This window comes from Lathyrus oleraceus, chromosome 4 (genome assembly GCF_024323335.1).
Source record: "Lathyrus oleraceus cultivar Zhongwan6 chromosome 4, CAAS_Psat_ZW6_1.0, whole genome shotgun sequence".
In the NCBI taxonomy this organism is placed as follows: Eukaryota; Viridiplantae; Streptophyta; class Magnoliopsida; order Fabales; family Fabaceae; genus Lathyrus; species Lathyrus oleraceus.
Window position 1 is genome coordinate 196,412,188 of NC_066582.1, and position 27,608 is coordinate 196,439,795.

A 27,608-nucleotide genomic window follows, 5' to 3' on the forward strand; every position below is an offset into this window, starting at 1 on the left:
AACTTAAGCATAAGCAGAGATGAGAATAGTATATGAATGTCATAAGTTCAACTTTTCTCCTTTAAATCAGATCTAATTTGTGTAAGGTGATTGTGGAAAGATATCAAGTGAGTATATGTTTAGCTAAGGTCCATTAATGTTAAAGAAGTAGCTATGTGTTCATGATGTGCAATGTCGTTCCAAGAAAGGCCAGAGTGATCTGGAGGTGTATTTCTACAACATCAAAGCATGCATTTCTAGGACAAGGGAACAAATTATAAGTCACACTTATAACCCTAAAATACGCTTCTTTATATTCTGAAATCCCTTATAGTTGTAGTTCCTTATCTCTAGGTGAACTAATCAAGTGAATATCTCTATCTTACTCTTTTCAACTACTTTTATTATGAAATCCACTTGTTGTTGGATCTCTCACAATAATAAGCTTTTATCTTTTTATAAGTTGACCACTCAAATAATCATATTTGTAAACAAGTTAACACATAATAAAACAAGGCACTAAATAACACATCACTTAACATAAAGATATCATAAAATTAACTTTCCATTACTCAACATATAAAAGTTTTAGCTCATGGTGAGCTGAGTACAAACTACATACATGGTTCTCAAAAGATACATTCTTAAACAAATGCTGAAGAAGAAATGTAAAGCTAAAAGTAACTTAAAGATTTTTTGAGATAAATAATCAACAAGAGATGACTCTAGTTGCACCAGGGCTCATCAGCTGGTACAGGAAATGATGAGAAGAAGAAACTCTCTCTTTTCTCTCCACTAACCTCAAATTGTTATCTTCTGTATTGTATTGTGAAATAATGTTGAACTCCTTCCTCAATCTTCAGCAGAGTCTATTTATAAGCCTTCATTAGGGTTTCTTGAGATGTCTTGGATCATGCGCCAAAAATAGGAAATCAAATCAAGTCCATTACATGAATCAGCGCCTTCACATCATTCCATCAACTTAATAAGAAATGAATCAGGTACAAGGGAAAATTTGTGGGAGACAAGGCGTCTTGAGACAAACTGCCACAACAGGGTGCAGGAGACAATGTCCTTTCTTGCAGAGCATGCATAATGGTGGTTGTACAATTGTACCAACTTTTGTCTTCTAGTGCCCCTTGATCTTATCCACTTGTTTCAAATGAATTTTCTTCCATACAGAGCAGAGATTCCCTCAAATACATCAATTCTCCCGCTCTTCCCTAGGAACTCAGCTTCCTTCTCCATTTCCCTCTTTGGTTGAGTTCACCTTTTTATTTGAGCTTGCGCTCCCAGTTTCTGATCATTGCAGTCTTTCCTTAGCTCGACAGAGTTAACCTTTCAACAAGAAACAAACACATTAAACCAAGAAAAGGGAGCACCTATTGTGCTCTAGGATAAATACTATAAAGCAACCAAAATAAACTAAAAATAAAAACTTAAGATGTAATATTCTGATACTAAAGAAAAACTTAAGGTATGCAATAACTCACAAATTGTGGGTTATCAATATGACATGAAAATATATTTCTAAGAGGGGTAATCTTCACCTTAGAACTCAGTTTTATAAGATCGAGTTATGCTCAATACAAATTTTAAGATGGTACTAGACCCTACCAATTATCTTTTGGGCCACATACAATCAAGTTTCTACCATTAAATCACTTGGATCATGCTAAAGATGTCTAGTGCATGGTGTGAGATATGAAAAGAGAGTTGATAAGATCTTTCACAAAACGACTTCTTATTACCTCAATTTAGTATTTAAATGTGGAAGAATCTTTAGAAGTCATATCAAAATACACCTAAAGAAGAGAAAAATCCACTTTCTAATGAGATAATTTTGTTTAAAAAACTCCAAAGATAAAAAAAAACTATGACTCATCAATTAACTCAACTACAACATCATATTCATGGTGAAGAGATCATTGATCTCACGACATACTTGTCTGGGCCATGATAGGATGTCTTTCGTGAGAGTGTGATCACACAAAATATTTGCTTGGGTTACAATGAGGTGTTCATCGCAAGACTAACAATCTCACATAAAAAATGGAAAAGAGAAGAAAGAGGGTAAAAAAATTTAGAGGTTAATAGAGGATTAGATGTAAAACTCATGATGTCTATCATTTTGAGGATGATGGGAAAAGTTTGAAAATCACATAAAAATTTGAGAAGATATTGTTTAAATAATTCTTACCCTATTTCAAAGATCAAGAGGGTATATATATTGTTTGGAATTCAACAATGAACCTCCACTAACAATGCACAAGAGAAAGAATATGATGAATAATTACACAAACACACACAGAGAGAGAATAACTAACTTTTCTTCACTTTCTCAAAATACATAAAACTGTTAAATTTGTTATAAATTCACATTGATTTGAGTTTTATACAAAGACTCTAATGAAGTTCCAATTCAAATGAAACCTCAAATGAAATACAAACTGAGTTCAAATACAAATGCAAAAATAAATGCAAATGAAACTAATCTTGAATATTGAATTATCATCGTAGTCAGATTCATTTTCAGAGTCTGACTCACCTTCAGAGCCTGACTCACCTTCAGAGTCAGATTCACTTTCATTGTCTGACTCACCTTCAGAGTCAGATTCATTTTCAAATTCAGACATGTAACTTATATTTTATTATCTTTAAAGATTTACATCATTTTTTTTCTATTTCTCATCTTCTTATACTAAAAAGTTGAGAATCGATTCATTTTCAATGAAGTGTAACTTTTTTTTTTTAATTTCACAAAAATTCCTATACGATAATTTATCATATTTTACCGGTGACACATCTTGTAAAAATAAATAAATCATTAATTTTAAGTGAAAAATATGAGAAAAGATCCAAATTAGTAAAATATAAAAACTATTTTCATGAATGAGATATAATAGTGGAAAAAAATGGAAATTTAGCCTATTTTATTTTATAATAAATGATGAAGAGAGTAATAACAATAACTATTTGCACAAAAAGAAACCCATCTCCCCTAGTTTCTACTCTCTACTCCCTCTGATTGCGAATACAAACAAGTCATCGCTTACTTCTTCAAAACACTTCACGCTATTCCCCTTCTTCTCCGATCCACGTAACTGTTTCTTCTCTTCCCCAAACAAACTAGGGTTTCATCCAATCATGAACTGTGAAGTTTTCCAGCTCAACGAACTCGTAAACCTTTATCTCTTCTCTCTCTACTACTCGCACCTCTCTTTCTTAATCTAATTTCAATTTCATCTATTATGCAGGAAATCGAACACTTTGAGATACGCGAAGTTTTACGATGTAAAATTTTCCATAACTCATCCGAATAACTATCACTGTTGTTGTTGTTGTTATTTTTTGAATTTGATGAAGATTTATTGATTACTTTAAGTAACGGTGTTTTAGGCATATTGCACACGATCATTTTTCATCGGGCGCTAGGTCTTGTGCGTCCTAAAGATGTAGACTTGGAGCTCTTTGACATTACCTATGTACGGTTTCAATTTCAATTTTTTTTTTGTTTGGATAATTTAATCATTTAGAAAACGCTATCAAATTATGATTATTTTTTTACAATAACATTTGAATTTCCACTTTTTTTTAATGATTTTTGCTAAGTTTGTTTATTGTGTAGGTTCAATGTGGAGAGGTCGAGGTTGAAATGAAAATAGAAGAGAAAATTGAGCAGTTTATTTGTTGGGTGGAGAAACATCCTAACAAAAAGAGTCAGGTTAGTTATTTGCTTGTGGATTTTAATAAGATAAGAGTTTTTTCTGATAGGGCTTTGAATTGAATGATGCAGATATGCTTATCTTTCTATGAGGTTAAAAACAAACAGGCATCTTGGTTCAGTAACAGGATTGAGCGTTTGTATTGGGAGCAATGGTATATTAATCTGAATGTAGCCCAGCATCTGAAATCGCATTCAAGCAAGTCTCATCATTCTAAAGTTGCTGATCCCAGAGGTGCAGTTGCTTTCCGTGTTTGATTAACAAAATCTCTTTCATATTTCACTTCTATTGTACAATTAATTCATTATGACTCCCTCACTCTTTATTTGTTTATTTGTCTCTATTGCACATTTATCATGAGTAGAGGGAGCATTGGAGGATAGAAATGCTCGAAGTGCAGCACTTGAAGTATCGCTACGCGATGTTTTGCTTCAAATAATTAAATTCGTCAATGAGAAAAAGGATCATGTTCCACCAATACCTAATCTGGAGGGTGCTATTTCGTTTCCCTATGAAATTACAATACCTAGGTGAGCTGTCTATACTTTCTAATATATCCTTTGTGATTATGCATTTCATTTTTTTTCTTTCATATTTTCATATCCTTGATTCTGAATTGTTGTTCTGCTTTGTTGGATCTTGATTGTAATTGTTATGTGATGTTGCCTTTAAAGGTGAAGTTTAAGCGTAACATCATACAAGTTATATAATTACGTTATCAGCCATGTTTGAAGATTAGACATAGGATCCAAGATGGATGAACAAATTGCTTGTGATCGTGATTTTCCTATCAAACATAAAGTAGAATTATACCGAACTCAAGTACAAATAAAATAAAAAATGTAAATATGAGAATGCTAAGGTGTCTTAGTGTACTTACAAGAAAGATTAGTTTTTGAACTAAATGTATGAGAGAAAATCAAAGGAGCAATTATTAAGTAGAATTTTAGAAGATGTGATAACTTGCCTAGTGTGGTTTAGTCATGTTAGCAGTCCAATAAGATAGAAAAGTGAAGAAAACCCCCCTCCACACAACAAAAAAAAGGGAAACTATTTCTGAAGACTTTGCTATAAATGGTTTTACTCTTCTATTGCAAAGTATAATTTTAATGGATGACCCTAGTGTCAATCCAATTTACATATTCACGAAAACTGTTGTCAGAATATTGTTTAGTAACACATTATTTAAGAACTAAGAAGCATTGCATCAGTTTACTGGTTTTAGAGAACTTAAACTTTGCCTCATTGCCATCATCTTATTAATCAATGCTAAAAACTCCTTATTTTTATTTGGTTTAATTAACTTGTTGGGGGTGTTGGGATGTGAATGTCCTATGCTTAGTGGTTGATGGATAGTAGCATGAAAGTTGGTGGTCAATTCTATTTTGAAGGAACTGCTAGATGCTTTTATGTTGATTGAAATTAGTGTTGGAGAAATTTTGTACTGACATATTTTGTACTTATTGGTGATATTGTGTTACCTATCTATGAAGCACGGACACCTGCACTGACATAGACATGGACACATCGGCACCGCTAATGTAAAAGACATATGACACTGACACTGCTACATTTACGGTAGTATTTGACCTTCGTTTACCATATATTATTGAAAAAGTTAAAAATGTTCTAATCGAATTTAATGTCTTTAAATTGATCAATATTGATTCGACACATCTTTAATACTTTTAAATGTATTTAAGATTTATCCAAGAAATTTATAAGGTGCCTCAAAGCAAAGAAAAAACACATTTTTTAAGACATTTGTTTAAGTTGTCTGACACGTGTCGTATGAGTGTCATACGGGTGTCGGACACCGATTCACAAAGTGACAAAGCAAAACAAAGCTATTTTTTGGGGACACTTGATTGAGTTTTTCGTCACGTGTCGTACAAGTGTCATACAAGTGTCGGACACCGCGACACGCCTAATCTTAGAGGTGCCAATCAGAATTACCCATTTGTTGTATTTTAATTTAAGAGTAAGAATTTTTTGATCATTCACATTAAACAGTGATCAGAATTCCCACTCCACTATTGGTTCCCTTGTTTTTCTGATCCTTTTGTGAGGAATCATAACATATAAAGATGTAGTAAAGTAGTACATTTCATCATTAAAACAATGCAAGTCTTATTCTTGTACAGCGTTGTGATCCCATCCCTCTTAGGCTCGTAGTAGGATAGGTATTGCCAATCAGTCTTCCAGACCTTTACTCTCCCCTATTCTATTCTCACATATATTTACAGACATGTCAAGCCATTGCAAAATATTCAGTAAATCAACAAGATGGATGTGTTTATTAGGGTCTCTACCAAAGAATTGTATGATATCTGCCCTGATTCTTGGAACTTGCTTGGCTGAAGAGCCAGCCAGTTAGGCTGCAGTGATCTCTGGGATACAATAAATAACTCTTTTGGGAAAGAGAGTCAGAAACCCATAATCAAAACATTACTTACTATTTTGCAGTCTACTTTTTCAGCTTCTCATTTTGGCATTGACTGGCCAATATAAGCTGCAATTGTCTCATAAAGCTGAGATTTTAAGAATATCTTTATTGGATGAAAATTTCTACCCTTGGAACCTTGCATGATTTGTCTTAGTTTCATGTACTTCTCTTTAATTTTGCTGAAGCTGATAAGTTAATAATCTGCTGTTTTTGACCAGTTCATCCGATTCTGCATTTGGGATGGACATTATCAAGAGAATGCTACAAACTGGGCATCCAACAATGCTAAGTTGACCTTCAGAGTTGCAGTTTATGAGATTTAGTGTATGTTTGATTTCAGTTGGTAAAAACAAAACAAAAGTGATTTTAAAAGTATAGAATTGATTTTGACATATTTGATTTTCATATAGTACAATTGATTTTGCCATCAGAATTGATTTTGCCATCACTATTGATTTTGCTATCAGTATTGATTCTACTTGATGATGACAGTTGTAGTTTTTGAATATAGATGTGATTTTTTATGTGAAATTTATCGTTCAAATCACTTTTGCATGAATATTTAACATAAATCACTTTATCTCTACTTCACTTTTGCATGTTTGTATTTTACTTGAATTTGTAAATCCCACTTGCACAATTCTAAGCAACTATTTCATTTGTCTACCTATCAACTTCTCAAAAAACTTGCATCATCTACGCGCTTTGGTGAGAAATAGTTTATACGACTAAAGTTAGGTTAATAGTCACTGAAGTGATGAAATTAATTATTGATATTTTAATATCTATGATTTATTATGCATGTATTTTTAATATCACTATTTTCCTTTGTTATTTTATTTATTAATGATTGGTATTGTTCATTTTATTATTTAAAGTTAATTGTTCACTTTAGGGATCTTGTCCATAAGAGACAACCATTAATAGCTTCATACATGTCTAATATGTCAAACACTTCGCGACTTTGCGACACATGTATACTATTGGCTTTCGAAATGTGGTACCAAATGGGATAGTAGGAAAAGCATTATTTCATGAATTCGATATCTAATCTTAAAAATGCAATAAAAAATGGGAATTTGTTTTTCCATTATGTGCTAACCTCTCGAAATTTAAAGATTTTTTTGAAGATGCATATTCGAAAGCGTTAATTGATTCGGAGATGCATCTCCGAATATTTTTATGATAAATTTGAAAATACATCTCTGAAATCTTCTCTGCATCAGAAACATTGTCTTAAATTTTTATTTTTTATGAATTCAAAGTCATTTTAATTAGACTAACGTTACCATAATTTGATTCAAATATTAATAAATACGATCATCATAAAACAAGGTAATGCATTAATTAAAAAAAACATTTTAGAATATTATAAATATTATTCTCGAAGTATCGAAAATAATACATTTTTTTTCAAAATACAAATAAAAGCATAAACTAATGCGAATGCCTAATCCTAATCCCCTGGTTCCTCCTCTGTCGTCGGTAACCCAAGACATTTCTTGCCTAAGTAAGAATGATATCTGCTAGGGCAACCGCATCATCGCCACCTCTCTCAAACAGTCCAAACTTAAAGCCATGATATGTATTACACATAATATTTAGTCAGATCAACAACACATCAATGACATGGTCGTCTCTGGCCTGCTCATTCTCCAGGATCTCCTCATGAGTAGGCCTAGGTGGACATTCAAGAGCGTCCAATATCATGACAGGGTGTGAGACACTATATAATCAAGTCATGTAACCGTCCACATAAGACCATTGACTTGTGGCTAACATAGTGTGATATTCCTTTGGTACCAGATGCCTCTCATACTCCGCTAGTATGTCATCAAGGTATCTGCGGACGATGTTGTTAGGAGCAAACACGAAGGGGGTTCTCGTAATGATTTGCACATATCAAAACTGATGCATGCATCGCTCCGGTTGATACCTGCACATCCGATTCATCCCACATGCCAATCATCTAGAGTAAAATGAAATGGGGTCGAAGGGAACAATGTCTCGATGAGTGTTGTATGATGTCCAGTAGATGTCATCGTGCTGAGTCCGGTCAATATACACACGGAAAGACCACATATCATCATTCCCTCTACGCAAGCAATATAGGCAAGTACGCGACCAACCCTCAGTATACTCTAACACATAATCAAACTCGTGTATGCCGTGAAAGTGAGATATGATTCATCCCTGAAAATGAACAAGAAAAAATTATTAGTAACAAGTGTAAAAAAGTGGTTTTAATATTAATACGAGTATGGAAATTACCGCCAACAAGATGTAGGAGTCTGTCATTTACTTTGTCGTCCAAAGAGAACTTTTGCTCAGCGTGAAGTACATGTATTCCAAACAGGCGTCCCCTAGTTCCACTCGTGAATGGCCGATAAGTCAATGAAATTCTTAAGTTATGCCACATCGATGTTGCACTTTTGTCCACAAAAATGGACGTGCCAATCAAGAATAGAAGGAAATCCCTTAAAGAACATTCTCTATGGTAGGTACCTGTAGATCATCGTCGTCGGCATTCTCGGCCAACTTTAAGTTTTCTTCATAAAGCTTCTCCAAGTAAGAAAATTTGGCATGTGGATCTCTGGTGCTCTCACACTGCATCAGGGCATCCATTGGGTCAGCTCCCAAATAAATGACCATCATCTCCTGGGCTTCATCACATTTGATCTTGGAATGATCAAGTAACCTTCCCCTGATGGGAAGGTGTAGAAGGCAAGCAACATCATCCAGGGTGATCGTCATCTCGCCAATGGGGAAGTGGAAAGATGGTGTTTCCTTATGTCATCTCTCAGCAAAAGCCATTTGCATGCCATGGATAATGGTCTTGTACGCATAGCAACACATGCCTGCAAGTCTGGAGTATTGGAGGACACTTTAGAACCAATGATATTTAGGATGATAAAGCTTTAGAATCTTTCTGATGTGGTTAACAGACTTCAAATAATCGCGCTCCTGTTAAAACATAAAAAATTAAATACCAGTCACATGGAAAGTTTTTAAAACATATAAATAACAATCGTCAACAAAAATACCTCTCCGGCTCAGAATTGCCTAACAACATGATCTATATAGTATATCAGTAAGGATGTGTCAGAGGTGAAGGTTCAGGAAACACAAGAAGTAGGGGTTTGAATTTGGGTTCTAGATTTAAAATTTTTGACACCCAAGAAAACAAACAAACAACAACAATGATAAAGAAAAATAAATCAAGTATTTTTATCCTGATTTGCCATTAACGAAGCTACGTCCAGTCTACCCGCCTGAGTGATTTCGCCTTCTTAATAAGGACTTAATTTAATAATCAAACTGATTACATAAACTCAAAGATAAATAGTCTAATACTTCTTGAGAAATTATAACTATACCCTAGTCTCTCAAGGAAATACAACTCAAAGACTAATTGTCTAAGGCTTCTTGAGAATTTTGATCAAACTTAGTCTCTCAAGGAAATTAACCAAATATTAAGATAAATAAAGTTATGTTTACAAGATGCTTCAAAAAGTAGATACAAAAGTTTAAAACAAATTATACACTTCATAAATATTTAAGAAAGTGTTTGAACGTTTATAATTTTCTTAAAATGAAAACAGTTTTCTTTTTCTTTTCACGTAGAGCTTTTTTGCAACCCTTTACAGTGTATGTATATCTTCTTCTTGTTGTATTCTTCCAAGCTTCCAAGACCTCTTTATATGATAATAATAGATCGTTGGAGGGTGAAGTTGGAAATATCCTCAATGTAATAGTTGTATGAGGTCGCTTTATTTTGCAACATTAGAGTGACGCTTGCAGTAGAGAGTTGGTGAGGATGATGAGACGTGTGAACCTTTTTGTAGGTACAGAGTACCGTACTTTACATAGAAAGTATATTTAGATTTTGTACTTCTATCACTTCAATCAGTCATTGACTTTTGGATTTAAACTACTAGTCAGAGGCTTCGTATACAAGTTGATGAAGTTTGAGTAGAGTTCAAAACTTGTCTTTAGAAGTTGGTGAGAATGAGACTTTAAAGTCTATGGAGATAAGAGTTATGAGGCTTCATATGCTTGTATAGACCCAGTCTTTATCAGAGTTTGTCTGGATAGTTTCTTTTCAGAAACATTGACTTAACAATTCAGATTCTTGACTTCCTTGTAAGCACGCTTTTGATTGATCCTTTGTTTCAGAGTTTGGATGTCATCTGAGTCAGAATCTGTTTTCTATTATCTACACACTTAGAAAAATAGTTAGAGTACAAAATTTTTCTTTACACTTTGTTATCAACAAAACTCAAAGACAGTTGTAGAACCAAACTTGTTCCAACAAGAGGACCCTCATAGAAAAGGGTCTACAAGTAAAGGAACACCATCATGTGCAGCAGTAGGAGCTTCCTCCCGGTCTACATGATCAGGGGAGACGTGACCTTGGGATGAGGACCCTTGTGAAAAGAATCTCCTAGAAGTCGATGCTTCCCCCTCATGAGTCCTAGATACAGTTCCCCTCCTAACTCTCGCCTTCTCATTCTGAAGTCTAGCCCTCTCACGTCGAACGGACGTGTGGTGGGTCTCACCGTCGAATCTCGGTGTAGGAGCTTCCTCCCGGTCTACATGATCCGGAGAGGCGTGACCTTGGGATGAGGACCCTTGTGAAAAGAAGCTCCTAGAAGTCGATGTTTCCCCCTCATGAGTCCTAGATACAGTTCCCCTCCTAACTCTCGCCTTCTCATTCTGAAGTCTAGCCCTCTCACGTCGAACGAACGTGTGGTGGGTCTCACCGTCGAATCTCGGTCTATCGTCGTTATTTGTATCCATTTTCCATAAACAATACGAGAAAAAGACATCAAAGAGCATCCAGGAAAGTTTCGGATATGCATTTCCGAAAACCAGTAAACCCCCAATTGGAGACGCATCTCCGAAAAAGCTCGTGTCTGCATCAATATCATAAATTAATATCAGTCTTGCCCTAACAACCCAAAATGCAATCAAATCATAGTGCATGTGTCGTACCTCGAAAAATACGATCCTTCGGGAAACGCATCACACGCTCGCGGAAAAAATGTTCGAATAGAATCGCCATCAAACTTTATTTATCTCAATGATAGAATAGAAAAATTTCAATAAAACCTTTGGAAAAGAACATGGTCGTCACAACCATATTTGGGTTCGGAAGTCGATTACACAAGGGGAAGGTAATAGCACCCCTCAGTTCGTTGTACTTAATGGAAAACTTTTAGTTTAACTTGCGATTTGAATGTTAGCTTATGTTATTTGTTTTCTTCGATTTATTAAAAATGTAAAGAGAAAAAGAAAAGGATCGCAAAAAGTTTTTTTTATTAATGTGTGAGACAAGATTGCGGGTCTTGCTCCTACGTATCTCTAGGTGCGATGGAGAACTCAAGACATACATAGTTCTGAGTAAAAAATATTAATGTGTCTGACAAGGTTGCAGGTCTTCCTCCTACGTATTCTCATTTTTATGCTACTGTTGTCTCTTCCAATTACGTTTTTATTGCACGTTTCTTCTCTAACCTCACATCTTTTATATTCTTTCTTTTTCGTTTACTCAACTATTTCCTCTCATCTGTTTTTTCTTTTCTATTTCATTATAATATTTTTAATATTATGCTACTATTTTATGTTTTTATTCCATTTTTATCTAATTTGATTTTTGTATATTGAATGAGAAGTTGTTTTTCAAATAAGGTAATTTTTATTGTTATTTGATAGTGTATGAATGACTAAACACAAAGTTAAGTTATTCTCTATATGGATATGTATGGTAGAATAAAAATATAAAAAACCGAACCAACCCAAATCACATTGGTTTGATTTATTTGATTTGATTTTTAAAAATCAACCGAAACAAACCAAATCGCACATGTTTTTCTCTTGTAATTCAGATAATTTTTAACGTCATAACTGCCCAAACCGCGCAGTGAGCCTTCCTAATATTTTGTGATTTAAATGATATATATATATATATATATATATATATATATATATATATATATATATATATATATATATATATATATATATATATATATATATATATATATATATATATATATATATATATATATATATATATATATATATATATATATATATATATATATATATATATATATATATATATATATAATTCATATCCGTTTATGTAAAAGAAATTATACGAATATATTAAATTATAATAATTTAGAATAAATATAACAGTGTGATGGTCAGTTATTGAAATGCTACTTATATTATTCGCAAGTTACAGTTATAACCAACTTAACTAACTCTAGTTGGCATTCTTTTGTATGATACCCTATTCTCTACTCTCTACTCCCTCTTGGCAGATACACTTGACGCTACTCCCCTTCTTCTTCTTCTCTGATCCACGTTATTGTTACTCTTCTTCCCATAACACATTAGGGTTTCATCCAATCATGAACTGTGAAGTTTTTCAGCTCAACGAACTCGTAAGCCTTTATCTCTTCTTTCTCAACTACTCGCACCACGCTTTCTTAATCTAATTTCAATTTCATCTATTATGCATGAAGTTGAGAAAGTTGAGAAACACGAAGTTTTGCGATGTAAATTTTCCATAACTCACTCTTGTTTCTGTTTGATTTTTGAATGGGATGAAGATTTTCTTGATTACTTTGAGTAATGGTGTTGTAGGTATATTGCACATGATCATGTTTCATCGGACTTATGGTCCTGTGCGTCCAAAAGATGCAAACATGGAACTCTGTGATATTACCTATGTACGTTTTTAATTTCAATTTTTTTTGTTTCTATCTTAATCATATAGAAAACCTTTTTTAATGATTTATGTTAAGTTTTTTTTATTGTGTAGGTTTAATGTGGATAGTTTGAGGTTGAGAAGAATATAGAAGAGAAAATTGGGGAGTTTCTTGATTGGTTGGTGAAACAACCAATCAAAAAGAGTCAGGTTAGGTATTTGCTTGTGGATTGAAAACAAGATTAGAGTTTTTTCTTATCGGGCTTTGATTTGAATTGAATGATGCAGATATGCTTATCTTTCTATGAGGTTAAAAACAAGAAAGCATATTGGTTCAGTAATAGGATTGAGCGTTTGTATTTTGAGCATTGGTATATTAATTTGAATTTGAAACCACATTCAGTCGAGGCTTGTCATTCTGAAGTTGCTGATTACAGAGGTGTAGTTGCTTTCCGTGTTCTATAAATAATTTTCTTTTACAATTCAGTCTTATTATACAATGAGCTTCTTCTGACTCCCTCAATCTTTATTTGTTATTTTGTCTCTATTGTTCATTTATCATGAGTAGAGAGAGCATTGGAGGCTAATAATGCTCGAAGGAAAGCACTTGAAGTATCAGTACGTGATGTTTTATTTCAAATAATCGATTTCGTCAACAAAGAGGACGATCATGTTCCACCAATACAAAATTTTGAGGATGTTATTTCGTTTCCATATGAAATTACAATACCTAGACGAGTTGTGTATACTTTCTAATATATCCTTTGTGATTATACATTATATTCTAATATCTTTGATTCTGAATGATTGTTCTGCTCTGTTGGATGTTGTTTGTAATTGTGTTGTGAAGTTTCCTTTAAAGGTGAAATTTAAGTGTAACATCATACAACAAGTTGCATAATTATGTTATCAATTGAGCCATGCTTGAAGATTCAAGATGGTGATTGTGATTTGCCTATCAAACATAAAGGAGAGTTCTTCAGAACTCAAGGGCAAAACAAAGAGCATATGAGAATGCTAAAGTGTCTTAGTGTACTTACAAGAAAGATTAGTTTTTGAACTAAATGTATGAGAGAAAATCAAAGGAGCAATTATTAAGTAGAATTTTAGAAGATGTGATGACTTACCTAGTGCAGTTAAGTCATGTTAGCAGTCCAATAAGATAGAAAAGGGAAGAAAAAACCCATCCACCCAACAAAAAAAAAGGAAACTATTTTTGATGACTCTACTGTCGATCCAATTTACTTATTTATGAAAACTGTTTTCAGAATATTTAGTAACACATAGTTTAAGAACTAAGAAGTACTGCATCAGTTTACTGTTTTTAGAGAACTTGTCTGAAACAAGCTGCCTCATTGCCATCATTTTCTTAAACTATGCTAAACACTCATTTTTATCTGATTTAGTTTACTTGTTGGGATGTGAGTGTCCTATGCTTAGTGGTTGATGGATAATTGCCTTGGAAGTTTGTGGTCAATTCTATTTTGAAAGAACTGCTACATGATTTGTTGATGATTGAAATTAGTGTTAGGAGAAAATTTGCCCTGACATAATTTGTAGTTTGTATTGGTGATATTCTGATCTATCTATGAAGCACGGACACAGACACATCAACACTGCAAATATAAAAGACGTAGAATACTGACACCACCACATATATGGTAGTATTTGACCTTCATTTATCCATTTATTATTGAAAAAATTAAAAATATTCTAATCGAATTTAATGTCTTTAAATTGATTAACATTGATTCGACACATCTTTAACCATTTAGATGTATTTAAGATTTGTCTAAGGTTAAAAAATAATTTTTTTAAGACACTTATTTGATGTTTAATGAGTGTCATATAGGTGTCGGATACCGATTCAAAGAGTAGCGAATCAAAACATAATTACATTTTTAGGGCACTTGTTTGAGTTTTCTAATACGGATCGTAAGTGTTCATATTAATATCGAACACCGCGACGCACATATTCATATAGGTTATATGTTTCACCTTTATCAATTGGTTGTAATTTAATTTAAGTGTAGAAGATGTTTAATCATACACATGACACTCAACAGAATTCCCACTCCATTATTGGTTTCTTTGTTTTTCTGATCCTTTTGTGAGGAATCATAGACATAAAGATGTAGTAAACTAGTACATTTGATCATTTAAACAATGTATGTCTTATGCTTGTACAACGTTGTGATCCCATTTGACATGTTTGGTTTTCTTAAACTAAAATTGATTTTGGTTTTAGAATTGAATCTAACATCAATTTCATTTTCATTTGTAATTTGCCTAACAGTATTCAACTACTTAGGAACTTTTATCCAATTTTTCCAATTCAAATCTCTAATCATTAGAAGTATGCTAGGCTTAGTTAATTAAAGGTTGTTATAATTGGCAAGACTGATAGGTGTCAGCTTGCAGTGTAACTCATCTGCTAAAGCAGATTAACTGGTTACTATTATAAATGCAATCAGTTGCTCTCATTTGTACTCGATGAATTTAGTTAATAAGAATCAGTTACAACTGAAAATGAACAAGGTAACTATTAATTCTATCAATTCTATCATGCTATCAGATTACTAACACTATCTTTGACCATGCAATTCCACTACTGATTTTGCCTTTGGCTTCTGCTAAACTCCCACTAAACTAAGGATTCCTCTAACCGTAAAACACCCATGTCAACATTGTGCTCATGAAAGACCTTGGATGGAAGATCTTTTGTAAGAGGATTTGCTATCACGGAGGTAGTCCCTAAATGTTCTATGAAAATTTGTCTACTTTGCACCCTTTCTTTAATGACTAGGAATTTGATGTCAATATATTTTGACTTGGTCGAACTCTTATCATTGTTGGAATATATGATAACTGATTTATTGTCACAATATAATTAAGTGGTCTTTTAATTACTTTCACAATTCACAATCCAATGACGAGGTTCCTCAACCAAATCCCACGGTTGGGCCTCATAAGATGCTATAATTTCTGATGCCATCATGGATGAAGCCGTAAGAAATTACTTGACACCGCGTTCAAAAGCTGCACCACTAGTCAACATGTAGATATAGACTGAAGTGAATCTTTTACTATCTTCGCATCCAATAAAATCTGAGTCATGGTATCCAGTGATCTCTAACTGATCTGACCTCCTATACGCGAGCATATAATCGTTTGTTCTTTTTAAATACCTTATAACTTTTTTTTGTCGCTTTCCAATGATCCATTCCTGAATTACTCAAATATCTGTCTAACACCCAACTATAAACGCAATATCCAAATACGTATAGATTTGAAAATACATTAGACTCCCTACAATTACAATTGAGGCATAAGAAATATTTTACATTTTCTGAATTTCTAAATTCCCTTTTCTGAGACTAAATTTGTCTCCTTGCCAATTGGAATATTGTAACATCCCAAAATTTGTAAGTATAAGTTATAAAAAAAAAAATTGGTAATTTTTATGATTTATGATTTATTCAATAAAATATGTTAAGAAAAAAACATTTAGGAAAATAGTAACAATTTATTATTGTTATTATTATTTAATAGTTGCGTATTTTATTTATTTTATTTTGATGTGACATATGTGTGTTATATTTTACAGAAATCTATTTATTTAAATTAAGAATGTTGTAATGTTACTACTAATAATCGACTCATAATAGAACCTGAACTAGTTTAGTAGAATTGAAATTAGATCTTGTGTAGCCCACAAATTATTTTTGTTAAATATAAATACTAAGACAAACTTCGAAAATTAAACAATATGATAGATTTATTTCTCTATTTTCCTTTTAAAAGATAAATAGAATAGTCCAATCGGTAATGTTTTGTGTTTTCTAGCACTTTATGTTATGTTATTATTTCTATGTCGTTTCTATATTTTTTGTTTCAATACTCATTACATTATCATAAGTTATTATTTCAATTGATACCTTCTTCTTTTCTATAGCTTCTGCTTTGTACTCTACCATTTTCTTAATCACTCGTCCATCTTATTAGAAGTAATTTATATTTATTAGTTGTACTATTTTTTTAGTCCCTAAATTTGTTAGAGGGTATTTTAGTATTTTATCCTATTCTAGTAACCCTAGTTTTAGCTTATAAATAGGGTGGCAATCATTGTAACTTTTATCATGTTTTGTAGCCGTCATTCTCTTAATAGAATATTTCCGTTCATCATTTATTCTACCTTTGCACCAACAATTGGTATCTAGAGCTCCGGTTCGGATTCATTAGGGAAACACGGGAAACACGAGTGAACGTGAGGTCTTGTGTGTTTGATTTTGATTCTTAGATTCGTGTTGAATCTTGAACAAAATCTGATCAGAATTTTAATTTTGTGGGTTGGGAAACACTGTGAGAAATCTGAGTGTACTGTGCAAGGTAGAAAGATGAACGGAAACGGCAACATGAACACCAAACTTCCAGTATTTGACGGTAAAAACTGGAATCGTTGGATGATCAAAATGCGTGTACTGTTCGGTGCTCAAGATGTTCTAGATCTTGTCACTGATGGTTATGTTCCGGTAGCAGCAGATGCGACGGATGAACAGAAAAACGCGCAGAAGGAAGTAAAGAAGAAGGATCAGAAAGCATTGTTCTTCATTCATCAATGTGTTGATGTAAATGTGTTTGAGAAGATTGCAGATTCAACGACAGCAAAGGCTGCGTGGGACACACTGGTTAGATGTTATGGTGGTGACGCATCAGTGAAGAAGGTGAAGCTTCAGTCCTTGAGCAAGCAATATGAGAATCTCAACATGAAGAATAATGAGAAAGTTTCTGAATACATCTCCAGAGTGATTCTGATCACTAATAAGATGAAAGCGTGTGGAGAAACTCTTTCTGAAGAAACAATCATGGAGAAGGTATTGAGATCCCTTACCTCTCAATTTGATTACATTGTGGTAGCAATAGAACATTCCAAAGATCTGAGCACCATGAGAATTGAAGAGCTGCAAAGCAGTCTAGAAGCGCAAGAGTTGCGTTTGACTGAGAGAACTTCTGAAAGGGAAGTAGAGCAGCAGGCTCTGAAAGCAACTTCTGATATGAGGTATCAGAAGCAGTCAGAAGCCAGGAGAAGATCTGATGGTGGTCAGAAGTCAGAAAGCTCAACCTCTGATAGACAAAAGAATGCTCAGAAGGGAAAAGAGAAGTATGACAAGAAGAAGATCCAATGTTACTGTTGTAAGAAGTTTGGTCACTTTGCTAGAGACTGTTGGTCAAACAAGGAGAGAAAATCAGAAGAAGCAAATATAGCCAGAAGTTCTGATGACGAATCTGTGCTATTGATGGCCTCTGAATCTGATGATATGGATATGATAGACTGGGGGTATATGGACACTGGCTGTTCAAATCATCTTACTGGAAACAAGAAATGGTTGGTTGACTTTGACTCTGAAAAGAGGACAAAGATCATATGTGCTGATGACAAATATCTTAATGCAGAAGGTATGGGAAATTTCAGAGTGATTCTGAACAATGGGAAAACAACATTGATTCAGAACGTGTGGTATGTACCAGGCATCAGAAGCAATCTGATGAGTGTGGGACAATTAATTGAGAAAGATTTTTCAGTTACCATGAAGGACAATCTTCTGAAGCTGTATGACTGCAATCAAAAGTTGATTATGGAGTCAGAACAGGGAAGGAATAGAACATTCAAGGTGAATGTCAGAACTACAGACTCAGAATGTCTTAGTGCAACAAGTGCTGAGAAGGAGAGTGAGTTGTGGCACAGAAGATTTGGTCATTTGAATTTCAGAAGCTTAAAACATCTGAATTCAAAGAAGTTGGTACATGGAATTCCTGCAATTAAGAAGCCTGAAAAGTCATGCAAAGTTTGCATAGAAGGAAAACAACCACGATTGCCATTTGCGTCAGAAACTGCTCCAAGAGCAAAACATGCCTTGGGAGTTGTACATTCTGATGTGTGTGGTCCATTTCCAGTAGCATCGATTGGAGGGAATAAATACTTTGTGTTATTTGTTGATGAATTCACAAGAATGACATGGGTATCCCTTATTAAGTTTAAACACGAGGTGTTTGATGGATTCAAGAAGTTCAGAATGAAGGCTGAGAATCAGAGTGGTCAGAAGTTGAAGATTCTTAGAACTGACGGTGGAGGTGAGTATAACTCCAAAGAGTTCCAGAAGTTCTGTAAGGAGAATGGAATTGAGCATGAGGTTACTGTTCCTTATACCCCTCAACACAATGGTCTTGCTGAAAGAAGAAACCGCACTTTGCTTGATATGGTGAGAAGCATGCTAAAGGAGAAGAAACTTCCTCAGAAGCTCTGGGGAGAAGTTGTTGCCACTGCAACGTATGTACTCAACCGATGTCCTACGAAGAAGTTGAAGGAAATAGTTCCAATACAGAAGTGGACTATAAACATGTTAGTCATCTGAAGGTGTTTGGTTCTGTTTGCTATAAACATGTTCCAGAAGCCAGAAGACAGAAGCTGGATGATAGAAGCAAAGTGATGATTCTGATAGGGTACCACAGTACAGGTGCATACAAGCTCTATTATCCAGAAACCAACAAATTGAATTCAGCAGAGATGTGATTGTGAAGGAATCAGAATTTTGGAATTGGGATAAGTCTCAATCTGATTCTGATGTTAGAACTTCTGAAGAAAGGTCAGAGTTAAGAATTTCTGAAGTTGGAGTAAACTCTGACGTTGATTCTGATTCTGATAGTGATTCTGACTCTGGAGAAGACTCAGAAGATGAAGGTGACTCTGATGATCCAGACTCTGATGACCCAGACTCTGATGGTAATCCAGATTCTGGTGGCAATTCAGACTCTGGAAATATGCCAGCCCCTGAAGATGGTCAAAGCTCTAGAGGAAGTCAACCATCTGAAGCTCAAGACTCTGAACAAGTTCAGAGACCACAAAGAATCAGAAACATCCCCAGAAGATATGCAGAATTTGACATGCTGCAAGACACTGAAGTAGACTCTGAAGGAGAAGTTATTCAGTGTGCCATGTTAGTAGACTCTGAACCCATAAGTACAGAAGAGGCTCTTAAGCAAAAGCTCTGGCTGAAGGCCATGAAAGAAGAACTTGATGCTATAGAGAGAAACAAGACTTGGAAGCTGACAGAACTTCCAAAAGACAAGAAAGCCATCAGCGTCAGATGGGTTTTCAAGCAGAAGTTAAAGCCAGATGGTTCAATTGGCAAACATAAAGCAAGGTTGGTAGCCAGAGGATTCCTACAGAAACCTGGGCTGGATTACTCTGAAGTGTTTGCACCTGTAGCAAGACATGAAACAATCAGAATGGTGATTGCAATAGCTGCTAACAGGAATTGGCCTCTGATGCATTTAGATGTAAAATCTGCATTTCTGAACGGTCCATTAGAAGAAGAAGTTTACGTGTCACAGCCTCCTGGATTTGTGAAAAAGAATCAGGAAGGGATGGTGTACAGATTATACAAAGCTCTATATGGATTGAAACAAGCGCCCAGAGCTTGGAATCAGAAGATTGATTCATTTTTCAAGATGCAAGGCTTTCAGAAATGTGAGATGGAGTACGGTGTCTATGTTCAGCATACTTCTGAAGGAAATATGACTCTGGTATGTTTATATGTTGATGATATACTGCTGACTGGAAGTTATGAATAGGAGATAGCCAAGTTCAAGAAAGTTCTGATGAATGAATTCGAAATGACTGATCTAGGCAAAATGACATACTTTCTAGGGATGGAATTCAAATACTCTGAGAAAGGTATTATTTTGCATCAGCTCAAGTATGAATTATAACTTCTGAAGAGATTTAATCTGAAGAATTGTAAGATTGCTGTCACACCTTCTGATACAAATCAGAAACTGGATTCTGACCTTGATGGAAAGGATGTGGACGCTACAACCTTCAAACAGTTGGTTGGTTCTCTGAGGTATTTGTGCAATACCAGACCTGATATTTGCTATTCAGTTGGGATGGTTAGTAGGTTCATGAGTAAACCTAAGTGGTCCCATTACCAAGCTGCTGTCAGGATTCTGAGGTATATCAAGGGAACTCTGAAGTATGGAGTATTATTTCCTTCTTGAAGAAAGGATGAGTCAGAACTTCTGAGTTATTCAGATTCTGATTGGTGTGGAGACAGAGTTGACAGAAGAAGTACGTCTGGGTACTTATTCAAAATTCTGGGACGTCTCATTTCTTGGTGTTCCAAGAAGCAACCTGTTGTTGTTAGACTATGGCACGGATCTAGAAGGGGGGGTTAAATAGATCCCAATTAAAATTTGAGTCGGCGCTACCAATTTAAAATTGGTTTTGAAAATTTGTTTTAAGTGCGGAAGCGTCCGAGGAAAAATATAGTTTAAAACGAACCGTTATTTGCACAATCAATGATATGTTTCACTTACTAGGATTCCTAGTTCCAATGATCCAAATACCAAATCAAACTAGATACAAACTTAAGACAACTTTGGTTTAGGCAAATTATCAAACACTTGGTGTGCATAAACACTCCAAGTGATATTTGAGTTGAGTAAGTAATTCAAATTGATCTAGTACAATATACTATTGTACTTTGGATTCAAAAACAGAGTTTTAATCTCTTACTCAATTAATATCAATGTTTGGTAAAAGTGCTTAAACTAAAATCACTTAATTTTTAAGCTGAAAAACAATTATGCAGAAAATTAAAGAAGACAGAGATTTGATGAGGCAGTTCCCCCGCCGTCCTCGCTTCGGGGTACGTCTGCCCTCAATTCTAAAAATAGAATTGAGATGATTTAATAGATATCACTTGTTGAATTTAACCGTTTATACAAGGATTGCAAAGCAAGTAAACAACAGAACTCTCAAGGTGTTGAATGTGAAGGTGAGAAAAACAAGAAAGGGGGGTTTGAATTGTTTTGAAAATAAGCACTTTTTAAAATAAAAACCACACAAGGAATTTATACTGGTTCGCTTATAACACAAAGCTACTCCAGTCCACCCGGCCAAGGTGATTTCGCCTTCAACAAGGACTTAATCCACTAATCTTGAAAGATTGTTTACAAACAACGTCTAAGAGAAAGATCTCTTAGTCCTCTCAAGTATACAGACTGCGCAGAGTCACTTGAGGAAATACAACAAAGATAAAGACTTACGTAATCTAGAGTGCTTCTAAGATAAGCAAATATTACAACAGTAAGAACAAAGAGTGTTTCACGTTCTAAGCAAAAGCTTCGTGAAGATTGAGAGAATAAAACGTTTTTATGTGTGATGATGTTTCAGTATGTTCTCTGTAATCTTTTTCAATGTTGATTGCAGTCCTTTATATAGGAGTGAAGTAGTCGTTGAAATTGGTGGCCAATAATTTGAATTAATGCCATAACTTATATAGCTTCATGCCAACACTACTTTTTCTCCTCGAATGACTTCTTTCCAAATATAGTTCCTTTTCATTTGAATTTGGAGTTAACGTCTCTTTCTGTATTAGGAAATCCATTTCCAAACCTTTATTTGAAGTTAACGTTACTCTTTCTTTATTAGGAAATCCATGATCAGAGTCTTCATGTTTCTTGGGAATCTTGGAATCTTGCTATCTAATCTTCTGATGTTGATCTCTTTTGAGTTCTGATGGTTTCTTCAGATAGCGCTGAGAGCTTCTGGAGTTTGACATACCGTTGTTCAGAGTCAGAACTTCTAGAGCGTACTTCTTGTTCAGATGCTTCTGATATTTTGCTGTTTTGCTCAGAGTTAGACTTTCTTGAACGTGTTTCTACTTCTGGTCTTCTGATAATTTGTATCTGATATGAGTCTGTATCTGATGACGTCATCAGATCTCTTCCTTCTTTCCTTAGAACCCTGCACACTTAGAAACTTTTCGTTAGGGTGCCATTTTTGGTTTCATCCTTTGTTATCATCAAAATCATGGAGTCTGTTGTAGAACAATTTTTGTTCTTACAATCTCCCCCTTTTTGATGATGACAAAACAAACTCAATTAGCAGATGAAACATAAACAATATCAGATCAGATAGACAAGAGCTCCCCCTGAGATAGGCTACGGAGTTCAGAAGTCCTTACCAGAGCTTCCAAGCAATGAGGTTTCTTGATACCTTCTGCAATTTCTTAAGTCTAGTGTTAGATAAATTTATTTTTAAGAAAAATATGTTGCAGAGTGCTTAAGGTATTTAGACAGTATTTTCATCAAAGCTATTAATGACTTCTCCCCCTTTTTGTCAGAATCAAAAAGACATAGCAAAAAAAAGAAATTCAAATGAAAAAGCATTATATTCAGATAAAAAGGCAACGGAGACAAGGGCAAAAAGAACAAGTAAACATCAGAAACAAGGAAAGCAAAACAACAGGCAAACAAAAATCCTAAGTGCCTAGGGGTTGGGAGGCGGAGGCATTCTCTGAAGCAATTGAGCTAGCATGTTCTGAATGTTGTCGTTGACAGTGTCTTGTTTATCCATTCTGGCACGGAGTTCCTTCTGATCTTTCTTCAGTTTTTCCAGCGTCTGGAGAACCATAAGAACAACAGATGAGGACTCCCCCTGAGTCAGAGCCTGTTGTGCTTCAGCAACGGCCTTTGCTTCAGCTTCAGCAGCAGCCTGTGCTTCAGCTTCGGCAGCAGCAGCAGCATCGGCCAGAGCTTTAGCTTCAGCTTCCTTTGCCCTTAGGATTTCAGCTTCCCTTGCTCTTTCTTCCTCCAGCCTTCTGGCTTCTTCTTCAGCTTCTCTTGCAAGTCTCTCCTGTAGTCTTGCCTCAGCATCTCTGATAAAGTCGTTTCTGACTTGTTCAGAGATGTGCTTCAGTTTAAAAGCCTCAGAGGTCATCCAGCCAATGACTCTGTTCCAGTGTGTCCTTACAGAATCGGGATCATCACTGATGCCAGAGTTACTGGTCAGAGACTTGACCTTCTGAACTGAAGCCCATGCGAACAGCATGATGGCTTCCTCAAGGGTAGGTATAGAAAGGTCAGGTTCAGAGGTATTAGGTGGAGAATTTTGAGGGCTGAGGTTTAGTGTTAGAGGTTCAGGTTCAGCTTCAGGTTCAGGTTCAACTTCAGGTTCAGGTTCAGCGGAGGTGTTTGGCAGGGTGATATCAGAGGTGTGGAGGTCAGAGGGTTGAGCTTCAGAGGGTGTGTTTGTTGTTTGTTGTGGTGGTGAAGTTACTTCAGGTTGTGTTGGTTGTTGTGAAGCGAGGTTTTGAGCCTGAATTTGGGCTATGGTTGGAGAGTTAGGGTCAGAGTGTTCTAGGTCAGAGGAGAGGTTAAGGTATGGAGGTGATTCTGGGGCTGAAGATGATGAAGAGGAAGTGGTAGTGTGAGCAAGATTAAAATTGGGTAGAGGTTGTGAGGTTCTGGTTGTAGAAGGTGGGGTTTCAGAGGATGTGTATATAGGTGGTGTTGGGAGAGGATTAGAAGAAGCCATAAGATGTTCAGAGGGAATAGAGGGAGCAGACGTACCAAGATCATGCTGGGCGATGATGAATGGTTCCCAGAATGATCTTGAGCCATACTCTGAGGTTCTGATGAAGTTCTTTGATGGATTGCCTTCAGTGTTAGGTTTGAAGATGGTAGGATTGATTACTTGAGCAATGTACCTTGATCTGGGGTTGATGTCGTAGATTCTTCTTCCTCCAGTTTTCTCCATGTTTAGCAAAGAAGCAATTGACTTTTCAGTAATCACTATCTTTACCCCCAATACGTAGGAGACGATGAAATGGTCATCAGCGTCAGCAAATCTCCAGAATTCTTTGATGAGATTTGGGTAAACAGGGCCATAAAGCCTTTGGAAGTAGTTTTTCCACCCTTGTTGACGGAGTTATTCAGTAAGATCTACTCCATTTCTCCTCATGTTGTCGAAGTCCACCAGTGTTTCACATAACACTTCCAGTCCCTCAAAGGGAGTTGCTAGGTTGATATGAGGTTGACGATCAAGAACATGGGGTTCCTTGTACACTGGAGTAATGGAAACGTCTGTAACTGTTGGAGTGGAAATGCTTGAACTTTGGGCAGTGGTGTTGGATTCCATTTGTTGAGAAAAGTTGAAAACTTGTTATTGTTGAGCATCCATAGTTGATGAAGAAGAAGATGAAGATGAAGTGTTTGTAGAAATGCTTCAGAGAGGGTTTGAGAGTGAGTGAGAGTGATAAGTGTGTGAAATGTGAGAGGAGTGTTTAAATACCCTAAACGAAAACACATGCAAAACGACACACAATTCAGCGTTAGCACAGAACTCAAGTTAGCACGCTTGGGGGAAAAATGATTAAGGCTCATTAATGAATGTCTAATCCCAACAATATGCACACTGCTCGAGGAGATCTCAATCGTCTGGCCTTTGAATTTCTTCTGGACAACTGTCTAGAAGTTCCAAGGTTAGACGCTAAGTGCTCCACGTGTTTTGATGTATCTGATCTTCAGAAATACCAAAGGATTGGTTCCTGGAGATTTCTAACTCAGATATCTTCTTAACTTGGTAGAAGTATCAGAGTCAGAGACAGAAACTTGTTTGTTTATGTCAGAGTCTCATTTTACATCTTCAGAGGCACAATTTATTCAGGGCAATTTTGAATGTTCAGATTTTCTAATATAAAAAGAAATCTATCTTCAGCTAAAGGCTTAGTAAATATATCTGCCCATTGATGATCTATATCAATGAACTTCAGTGTTACTATCCCTTTCTGAACATAGTCTCTGATAAAATGATGTTTTATTTCAATGTGCTTAGCTCTGGAGTGTAGAATGGGATTCTTACTTAGACAAATGGCAGCAGTATTATCACAGAAGATAGGAATGTTACTCTCGAAGATTTGCAGATCTTCTAACTGATTCTTCATCTAGAGCATCTGAGTTGTGCACAGTGATGCTGAGATATATTCTGCTTCTGCAGTATATAGAGCAATAGTTGACTGTCTCTTGTTGGCCCAGGATATCAGATTGTTTCCCAGAAGCTGGCAATTTCCAGATGTGCTTTTTCGTTCTAGTCTATCTCCTGCATAATCTGCATCACAGTAACCCGAAAGTCTATACTCTGATGTTTTCTCATACATCAGGCCCAGGTTAGGAATTCCTTTCAGATACTTGAGAATTCTCTTAACTGCTGTTAAATGAGATTCTCTAGGATCTGATTGGAATCTGGCACAGAGACAGACACTAAAGAGAATATCAGGACGAGTAGCAGTCAGATAGAGAAGAGAGCCTATCATACCTCGATAGAGCTTCTGACAAACCTTTTTGCTTACTTCTTCTTTTTCAAGAATGCATGTCGGATGCATGGGAGTTTTTACAGAGTTGCAGTCAGCCATATCAAATTTATTTAGAACATCTTTAATGTATTTGCTTTGATGAACGTATGTAACTTCTGAAGTTTGGTTAATTTGAATTCCCAGAAAGAACTTTAGTTCTTGCATTAAGCTCATTTCAAATTCTGCCTGCATTAACTTAGAGAATTCTTGACAAACAGAGGCGTTAACTGAACCAAAAATAATATCATCAACGTATATCTGGCATATCATGAGATCATTGTTAAGGTTCTTACAGAAGAGTGTGGAGTCAACTTTCCCTCTGATAAAATTGTGTTCCAGAAGAAAATTGCTTAAACGTTCATACCAAGCTCTGGGAGCTTGTTTAAGTCCATATAAAGATTTTTTAAGTTTAAAAACATGTTCTGGAAAATTTGGATTTTCAAAACCTAGAGGTTGGTTGACATACACTTCTTCTGAAATATAACCATTAAGGAATGCACTCTTGACATCCATTTGATATAATTTGATAGAGTGGTTTATAGCAAAAGATACAAGAAGACGAATAGATTCTAACCTTGCAACTGGAGCAAAGGTTTCATTATAGTCAATACCTTCTTGTTGACTATAACCTTGAGCTACCAGTCGAGCTTTATTTCTGACGACTTCTCCTTTCTCATTCAGCTTGTTTCTGAATACCCATCTGGTTCCAATAACGTGAGTGCCTCTGGGCTTTGGAACAAGATCCCAGACATCATTCTTTGTGAATTGATCTAATTCTTCTTGCATGGCTGAAACCCAGTCGTTATCTTGAAGTGCTTCATCACAGGACGTAGGCTCAATCAGAGACACTAGTCCCAGAGGAGTATCTTCAGAAGTCCTGAAAGTAGATCTGGTTCTGACAGGTTCGTCCTTGTTTCCCAGAATCAAATCTTCAGATACGTTGACACGACTTTTAACTTTCTTTGGGATTTCTGGGGATTTGATTTCTTCAGAGTTCTGAGTGACAGTTGCTTCTGGAGCTTTATCAGATTCTGCAAGAGTGATTTCTAAATCTGCAAATTTTCAACTAGCTTTGACTTTTCAGGGTCAAGCTTATCATCAAATCTGACATGAATTGATTCTTCCATAATTTTGGTTTCTGTGTTTTATACTCTGTAGCCTTTAGAGCGTTCTGAGTATCCTAACATAATACCTTTCTGTGCTTTGGAATCGAACTTGTTCAGATGTTCTTTAGTGTTTAAGATAAAGCAAGGACATCCAAAAGGATGAAAATATGAAATGTTTGGTTTTCTTCCTTTACACAGTTCATAGGGAGTCTTTTCCAGAATAGGTCTTATAGAGATTCTATTCTGAATGTAACACGCTGTATTTACAGCTTCTGCCCAAAAGTGCTTTGCCACATTAGTTTCATTGATCATGGTTCTGGCCATCTCTTGGAGTGTCCTATTCTTCCTCTCTATAACTCCATTTTGTTGTGGAGTTCTAGGGCAGGAGAAATCATGGGATATTCCATTAGAGTCAAATAATTCCTCAAAATCTTT

The 27,608-nt window shown here is 35.4% G+C and overlaps 2 protein-coding genes across 2 annotated transcripts; both read left to right on the plus strand.

The window, feature by feature from the left end:
• Window positions 1-2,909: 2,909 nt before the first annotated feature.
• On the plus strand, window positions 2,910-6,598 carry LOC127074490 (autophagy-related protein 101). Its single transcript, XM_051015819.1, has 7 exons — window positions 2,910-3,159; window positions 3,237-3,273; window positions 3,379-3,464; window positions 3,608-3,703; window positions 3,776-3,938; window positions 4,069-4,234; window positions 6,369-6,598. Exons 1-7 carry the CDS (start codon window positions 3,127-3,129, stop codon window positions 6,442-6,444), a joined length of 657 nt encoding a protein of 218 aa, XP_050871776.1. The 5' UTR covers window positions 2,910-3,126; the 3' UTR covers window positions 6,445-6,598.
• Window positions 6,599-12,447: 5,849 nt separating this feature from the next.
• Window positions 12,448-13,627, plus strand: LOC127136645 (autophagy-related protein 101-like). The gene is given in 6 exon segments (XM_051063182.1): window positions 12,448-12,609; window positions 12,687-12,719; window positions 12,808-12,893; window positions 12,986-13,081; window positions 13,160-13,310; window positions 13,440-13,627. Coding segments are annotated over 6 exon segments (591 nt in total). The 5' UTR covers window positions 12,448-12,572.
• The last annotated feature ends 13,981 nt before the right edge of the window (window positions 13,628-27,608 follow it).

What these genes read in the sequence shown, in the direction of transcription:
- LOC127074490 (XM_051015819.1), top strand. Translation starts at nt 3,127, where the DNA reads ATGAACTGTGAAGTTTTCCAGCTCAACGAACTC. An exon ending in TTTTCCAGCTCAACGAACTC is followed by an intron (nt 3,160 to 3,236) that starts GTAAACCTTTAT and finishes TCTATTATGCAG; the next exon opens with GAAATCGAACACTTTGAGAT. An exon ending in AGCTCTTTGACATTACCTAT is followed by an intron (nt 3,465 to 3,607) that starts GTACGGTTTCAA and finishes TTTATTGTGTAG; the next exon opens with GTTCAATGTGGAGAGGTCGA.